This window comes from Fomitiporia mediterranea (assembly GCF_000271605.1).
Source record: "Fomitiporia mediterranea MF3/22 unplaced genomic scaffold FOMMEscaffold_1, whole genome shotgun sequence".
NCBI classification, from domain to species: Eukaryota; Fungi; Basidiomycota; class Agaricomycetes; order Hymenochaetales; family Hymenochaetaceae; genus Fomitiporia; species Fomitiporia mediterranea.
The window spans coordinates 7,165,660-7,173,977 of record NW_006760386.1 but is presented as its reverse complement, the minus strand read 5'-3'; the positions used below and the strand labels follow the sequence as shown (position 1 = coordinate 7,173,977).

At 36.8% G+C, this 8,318-nt stretch overlaps 1 protein-coding gene across 1 annotated transcript; it reads right to left on the bottom strand.

The window, feature by feature from the left end:
- Positions 1 to 17: 17 nt before the first annotated feature.
- Positions 18 to 235, bottom strand: FOMMEDRAFT_38913 (uncharacterized protein; the record flags this gene model as incomplete). Its single annotated transcript, XM_007262219.1, has 2 exons — positions 18 to 148; positions 208 to 235. Coding segments are annotated over 2 exons (159 nt in total), but the record flags the coding sequence as incomplete, so codon positions are not given.
- Positions 236 to 8,318: the final 8,083 nt, after the last annotated feature.

The following is an 8,318-nucleotide window of genomic DNA, read 5'->3' as shown; positions in this document are numbered from 1 at the left end:
GTATCCTTGTAATTCCTGAATAAAGGTGTTCCATCCCAAGATCCAACTGCCATTTGTGCTCTGAATGTATCTGATGAGGTGTTATGTTGTATGAAATTGATTTGACAACAACCAACAGAAAATGCTTGCTCTGCATCAACAGATGTTGCTTAGTAATACAAAATGCGTTAAAAACTGTTATCTTCAGTAGAGAATATTAAAAAATACCTGGAGCTGAGCAAAAATCCAGACCCATCCTAGCTAAACTAGGGTGCTTTAGCTCACAATTGGCCCAGTATTGAATAATACTACCAGCAGCTTGGATTGCTGAATCTGGAATTGGTGGTTCATCCAGATAAACATGAATACTATCTGCTAATCCAATAGGTGCTGATAGACGGCTGGGCATATAATGAGAGTGATTCTATAATAAAGAATATTAGTATTGTTAATATAATTAATGTGAAAAACTTACAATTGGTTGAGTATTTAGTAAAGCCAGTTCAGATGAAGTTGCTTGGAATTGTCTATAAGACTCTTCCCACCATTGTATCACTTGGCTTTTAATCTCCTGCACTTTCTCCATAGAAAAGCTCCTCTTTCAAAACCAGTCAAGCTTTTTATCTGGAGACATAACTAAATAAACAAGTGTTTTTTAATTTTTTTTGTAATAAATATAATAAAAAAGTACATACCAATTGAAATGAAGTAAACTTCGCACTCATTTGACAGAGTAAGATACTTCTGACAAACAAGATTACCAGCATATACTGCAATTTGAACAACTACTGAGTTTTTAGAATCACTACTTGCAGTTTTCAGAGCATTACAAACATCAAACATTATAGGAATGACATCTGAAATAAGTGGTACTTCTGCTCTAGAAAACAACAGAGTCATGTCCTCTAGTATCTATATAATTCTATTAGTTACAATACCTTTATAAAAATAGGAACTTACCCAAAGGACTTGATGTAACTCTTGAGCAAGTTTTAGCTGAGTATTGTTAAGAACAAAGTACTACAGCTTTAACTCTTACTGACCAATCAGTTTTTCAACAGCTGAATGCAAAAACAAATATGAGTCAAGGCAAGCAAAATCTGAATTCCATTGAGTAGGAACTCTTCTATCAAGTGCTCGTTTTTGACCATAAATGTGAGATCTGGGATTACAAGCCTCAGTAGTCACCAAATTGTCAAATTCCTCCTTCAAAGTAGTAGAATCATGCACTTTCTTTGTAAGACCAGCAATCTAAACTTAAGTATTAGTATATAATAGTAATAGTTAAATATTCCTGAGTAAATGATACTTACTTTTGGAAGAACTAATTTTGCCTCATTCATATTGGCTGTAGATACAAAAACACCCAATGCTTACATTTCAGTAATAGCTTGATCTCAAACAGTAGAAACTATAGTAGAATCATAGAATACTTGACTATTGTTACTAGAATTCTCATTGTCTCCAAGCACAGCTACAATTTCTGATTCTTCAGGTGAGAGATTATCACCAGTATTAACAACTACCTTAGAGGGCATTACATTAGCAGTGCCCTGAGAGGAGTGTGAAACAGAACCTATCTTTACAGCTTGCTTTTGCTTGAGAGATTTTGAAAATAGTGACAAGATGGTCTAAGAAAAGTAAAAAAAAGATTTAATACACAATATAGAAAGTATATTATATTGATTACCTTTGTAACCAGATTCAAAATGTGGCCAAAGTATTGAGTACAAGATTTCATACCATGAAAGTTTGGAAGTAACTTGGCCACCTCTACTGTAGTTGTATTACAATTTCTAGCATTATCCATGTTTAAAACATGGATCTTAGTTTATAGGTTTTAATATAAAGTAATATAAGAATGGAAGAGAAAAAAACTTACATGTTTATTGAGTTCATATTACTACAAGCTGTAACCTTGTGGAGGTTACATGTGATCTGTTAGCCTCATCACATGACTTATCTTATAAATAGCTCTAAGACATTCCTGAGACTGTATCTCTTCTTGTACCTCCTTCAATACTAGTCAATTGCCTGTTCTGCAACCTGAGTAGAGACAATGTCTCTACTCAGGTTGTAGAACAGGCAATTGACTAGTATTGAAGGAGGTACAAGAAGAGATACAGTCTTGAGAATGTCTTAGAGCCTCTAGCCCAAATTAGTAGTTATAAGCCCAACTCTGCCCCTACTGTAACAGACAGTCAAATGACCCTAAAGCTCCTTAGTGAATATGCCTGCAAATGTGCTGCCTTCTTCACACACAAGAATATTCCTAACAACAAACAAGTCTGCCTTATCATACATAGTCTTGAGCCTATTAAAGTCTGTAGTTGGTATACAGTCTAACCTGGCTGGATTGAGGCTATAGAGTTTGAAGAGTTTATTACTAACCTTAAGAGAATTGTTCTTAAGCATAATTGGGACCTTAAGCTGTGTAATGAAATTGAAAATCTTAAACAGGATAGAAAATGTGCTAACAAGTTCTATTTCAAGATTCTTGGCCAAAACCATCTTCTCAGCAGAAGTCCTACCATCCTCTCTTACTAGGAAATCTGCTTTCTCATGAGTACCTGTCTGAATATTGACCTCAAACAAGTGTACTCTAAACCTGGAATTTAAGGCATTACTGACTTCTAGGACTGGCTTGCTACTGTTTGTAAGGCTGACAACTGTGTACACAACTACTGTAAGCTCATTACAGATACAATCTGTAGCTACAAAGGTAGTCATACTATACAGTCAGCTCCCTCTTTCTCTAGTCCCTTAAGGACTTCTAATACAATTTCTCAGGCCTAAGAGAACACAGTAAGCCTGAAAATTGAGAAACTCTTGACTGTAGAGAAATTCACACTCAATTGTTATAATGAATGCTTTAAATACTGTTTCATGTATGTTAATCATCTTACAAAGGACTACCAGATCCTGTATTCAAGAATAAATTGTATGTCTATCACTGAAGCAGAAGGTATCTGCCTACATCCAAAGCACATACCCTCTCTACCATCTTTGAACTGTGTCAAGTCTGTACTAGTTGTATTAATTGTAACTAATATCTGGCTTAATCAACTTCCTAACTATGTGTGTGTTTCATTACAGCTTGAGCCACTTACTACTATGAGTTCATCATTGTTCTATTAAGAAGAAGATGTAGTAGTAGCTGCTCTCAGGGTGGAAATACTCTCAGCTGTCTATGTTAATGACTCAGACAAGTACATACTTATTAACCCCCTCTAAATCTATTAGGAGTGTCTGCTAGACAGTCTTACAACACTAAAACCCTTGTCTGTCTGTACCCTTATTAACAATAGCTCTTCTCTAGTAATTATTAATGAAGCACTTGTGTGTGACCTTAGATTGCCCTGTTTCTGTCTCTCTAACCCTATTCATATCTCCCTTACTCTATCAAATTCTTCTTCCAATTCTTTACAAACCCTACATGAATATGTTAAACTCTCCCCTACTTCTGTTGATTACACCTGGAAATCCTGTACTATTAGGGTAGTAGTTGCCCTCTCCCTATGTTCACTAATCATCCTAGGCCTACTGTTCTTACTTGTGAATAGAATCACAGTCTCTCATTATTACACACAGACTATTTGCTCTACTCCTAACTACCAGCTCCTACCCATATCCTACTAGATTCCAACTTCACAAGTATTGTAAGTTGACTCTCCCTCTCTAGACATTATCTTAGTAGTACATACAAAAATCCAAGAGCTCACCTTACAGGATCATCTCTCTAAGTTAAGTAATAGTCTGTGTAAGTAATACACTTTACTTTTCTGTTCAGAGCTCCCCTATGTGGACATACTCCCTTCTGATGTTTTCCACTACTTCAAATTGAAAGATCCAAACCTTCAGATAAAGCCTTACTAGTACTCCTGCCCTATAAAATATTACAATACATAGGAGGTCCTTCTACAGAGCCATCTTCTGACTAGCAGATTAAGACTCTCTTCCAGTCCTATCACCTCTCCTACTTTCCTTATTGCTAAATTAGACCCTTCAGCTCTTCCACATATGGTTTGTGATTATTAGGAGCTTAACAGTAATACAATACCTAATAACTATCTACTACCTCAGATAGACAATATCCTGGCTGACTGTACAAAAGGTCTTATTTGGGGAAAAATTGACATGACAAATGCCTTCTTTCAGACCTGTGTTCATCCTAATAACATCTACTTGACTGTAATCAATACACTACTTAGACTCTATGAATAGACTGTTATACTTATAAGCTACAGAAATGCTCCTGCCACCTACCAGTATTGTGTGACAGAAGCCTTACATTGTCTCATTAGTAAGATCTGCTATGTCTATCTGGATGACATTATTATCTGGTCTGCCAATCTTAAAGCCTATACTAAGAATATCTCTATTGTTCTAGACTCTCTTCAGGAAGTACACCTCTTCTGTTCTCTGAAGAAAACCTCCTTGTTCTGTTCATCAATTGATTTCTTAGGTTATTAAATAGATCAGTAAGGCATACATGTAGACCCTACCAAAACTGAGAAGATTATACAATAGCTGGTGCTACAATCTTCTTCAGACACACAGAGGTTTCTTAGTCTTGTCTAGTTTCTTACTCCCTTTCTACCTAGACTTACAGAACATACTACTGTCTTGAACCCTTTGACATTAAAGGAATGTGATAAGGATTTCCCACACTAGTCTTTAAAGTTTCAACATGTGTTTGACACTATCAAGGCTCTTACTATGTCTGTACAATACTTAACAGTCATTAACTACCTGGATCCTAGTAACAATAAGATCTATCTTCACACAGATGCCTCAGATCTCTGTACAGGCACAGTTCTCTCCTTTGGGCCTTTACTGGACTTGGCTTGTCCTGTTGCTTATAACTCTACTCCCTTGAAGCCTACAGAGTATAACTACCCAGTCTACAAGAAGGAATTGCTCACTATTGTGAAAGCTCTTAAAAAGTTCTACTCTGACCTTCTAGGAACTATATTCACTGTATTCACAGATCACAACACACTCACAAGTTTCCTTTCCTAGAGAGATCTCTTGTACTGACAAGTATGTTAGTAAGAATTCCTGGCTCAATACATTTTTGATGTTCAATATGTGCCTAGCAAACAAAACAAAGCTGCTAACACTCTGTCCAGACTTCCAGATGAGGAATTCTCCCCCCCTATAGTAGTATCCTCCTACCTTACAATCTCTACAGATGAACAATTACTTCTTCAAATCCAATCATCCTACAAAGATGACCCATTCTGTGCTAAGCTCCTCTCTCAGCCTCTTGAATCCCTTAGTGTTTGAGTTAAGAACAGTCTACTATTCTTGAGTGACAGACTTGTTGTTCTGTGTGTCAATCAACTCTGTGAACATTTCTACAAACTTGCTCATGACTCTATAAGCTACTTTGGGATTGACAAGACTTATGCAACACTGAAATCATTGTTCTACTAGCCAAACATGTGTTCCAACCTTGAAAATTCATACATTAAGTAATGTGACTCATGTTAGAGGTATAAATTGTCTACTCAAAAACCTGCCAGTCCTTTACACCCTCTTACTGTGGCTGACTAGTGTGGTAATACAATTACTATTAACTTTATAGGTCCTCTGCCTCCAGACCATAGGTTCAACAGAATTGCAACTATTACTAACCAACTTAGTAGTAACATTTGCCTACTCCCTATCTGTATAGGCCAAACTCCTGAAGAGTTTGCCTGTGTTTTCTTTGACAGATAGTATTGTGAAAACAGCCTTCCCCTTAACATCATCTTGGATCAGGATCACCTCTTTACCTCCAAGTTCTGGAAGGCTCTTCATAAAATTTCAGGGGTTAAACTAAAGATGTTTACAGCTTATCACTCTCAAACAGATAGAATCTCAGAACATACAAACAAGTCAGTCATCCAGGCACTTTGATTCTATGTCAACCAACAACAAAAGGGCTAGTACTATACACTACCTTGTGTTTGGTTTGAGCTTATAAACACTAAAAATGTGTCAACAGGATTTTCCCCCTTTCAACTTCACCTTAGCTAATACCCCTGTCTGATCCTACCTCTTGTACCCTTACCAGACAATGAGCCTACCCTTCTAGAGGACAAGTAAGCTTGTTCTCTCATCCAGCAGCTTGATCTTAATGTTGTAGAAGTGTAGGACTCTCTCATTCTAGCTAAAACTTCTCAAGCTCATACTGTAAACTGGAAGAGGAGTCCAGAAGACTCTTATACTCCTAGTGATTTTATTATACTATCTACCTTCCATCAGTGTCAAGATTACACTCAGGGTGGTGACAATTGTGTAGCCAAATTCATACTAAGATAGGACAGTAAGTACTGTGTCCTCAAAGCTTTCTCAGAATGCTCTACTTACTAGCTTGAATTACCAAACTCTTACACCAAATTTTCTACCTTCCATACATCTCAGTTCAAACAATACTATACAAATGATCCTGCATTATACTCTACATGTGAACTTGTACAACCTCCTCCTGTCCTCACAGAGGAAGGACTCAAAGAGTAGAAAGTAGAAGCTATAATTGATTAATAAAGACAAGGACACAGTCTTTAATACCTTGTTTGCTAGAAAGAGTATGGTCCAGAAGACAATCTTTGGTTGCTTAAGTAGAAACTAGACAACTGTGTAGTATTAGACTAATAGGAACAACAGTTACAGACTGACTCTCATACATAGCCCTCCTTAATCCTCAATTTCCATTCTACAAAACACTTGTAGAGTGTGTTCAACTAATACCTTCTCCTCTCTTATCTTCATCTTTGTATTCAACACATCTTTTCTCTTACAAACATTCTCAATTTCCATTCTAATATATCCCTCCTTCTTCAATCCCTTCCCTGCCTTGCCTGTTCCTTACCCTCTATATTTATTCACACACTCTTACACTACTCTTCCCTTTCCCCTCTTTCTCTCTTCTTCCCAGTAGGGAAGAGTGTAACCTTGTAGAGGTTACACACAATCTGTTAGTCTTATCACATAACTTATCTTATAAATAGCTCTAAGACATTCCTAAGACTGTATCTCTTCTTGTACCTCCTTCAATACTAGTCAATTGTCTGTTCCACAACCTGAGTGAGACATTGTCTCCACAAGCAATCCACAAATCTCTGAGCCAAATACTTTCCTGTATAACTCTATAACAGTCTACAACAAAGATTCATAAGTATACTCAATCTTAATACTTAATAAAGGGAAAGAAGTATATTAGAAAGGGTATTAATTGAATGTCTATGTCTTGATATGAGACAACAAATATACTACCTACTCAACACAGGCAAGTCCCTCACATCCTTAGATAGTAAAGTGTATACTGTTGATCTCAAGTACTAGTTGAGGTAGAAGAGGTCAGTTGAGTCTGTAAGGTACAGACACTGAGAGGGGTCAAGAGTGAGAAGGAATAGGTAGATCTGAGTAGAACATACAAGTTCCAAAGGTGACAATTAACAAGACAAGAGTAGTGTGGAACAACAAAGCTACACTTCAGAACAAGGTAATATGAGACAAGACAAGGTAAGATGGAATGTTTACTGAGGAGACTGTCAAACTACACACTAAGAGTTGTAGTAGAGAGTAACTTGATTGCTGGAAAGTATGAATTACATGAGAGTATTTATAGAAATTATAAGTCCTTTGTAGCTACTAGTCCTTTGTGAACAAATCCACTACTGTCTCCTTTGTATTAACCTATCCAGGACTCCAGATCTGAGTCCCCTTTGTATCAATCAACTAGCTGTCTGAAGGCTCAGAGTCTTGCCTTTGTGAATCAGAACTTATTATGAGATGATTAGTTCATCAACAGACAAACCATAAGACAATGACTTCATAATGTCTCAGTTAGAATACATACAATATAAGGACAAGAGACACTGAGCAGTCAATTGTCACCTCACCCCTTGTCTATACATGCCCCCCTTAAGTTCTCCCTCTCAACAGGTTATGAGCCTTGAGCTCCCTACATACACACATCTACTGTACACTCTAAACTCTTTATTTGCATACATTTGCACACATTTGCATCATAGTTCCCCTACATACAGATACACACTGTAAACCAGCTAATGTACCTAAATACTTTAGTTAAAACATCACAATGCTTAAGACCAAAGCAAACTACAAGATGTGGCACTACTACATTGTTTCTAGTGTCACAGCTATGTGCTTCAAATACTTACTAAAGGATGAACCACAGAACAAAGCTAAGAGGGAGATAGCTAAGGCCATTCATACATGTATAGTCAATAACATTGCTGACACAATATTGGCAAACTATATACACTTTGATATGTCTATCCCTCAGTTAATGAAAGTGCTTGAAGAACACTTTTAACCCCACGACA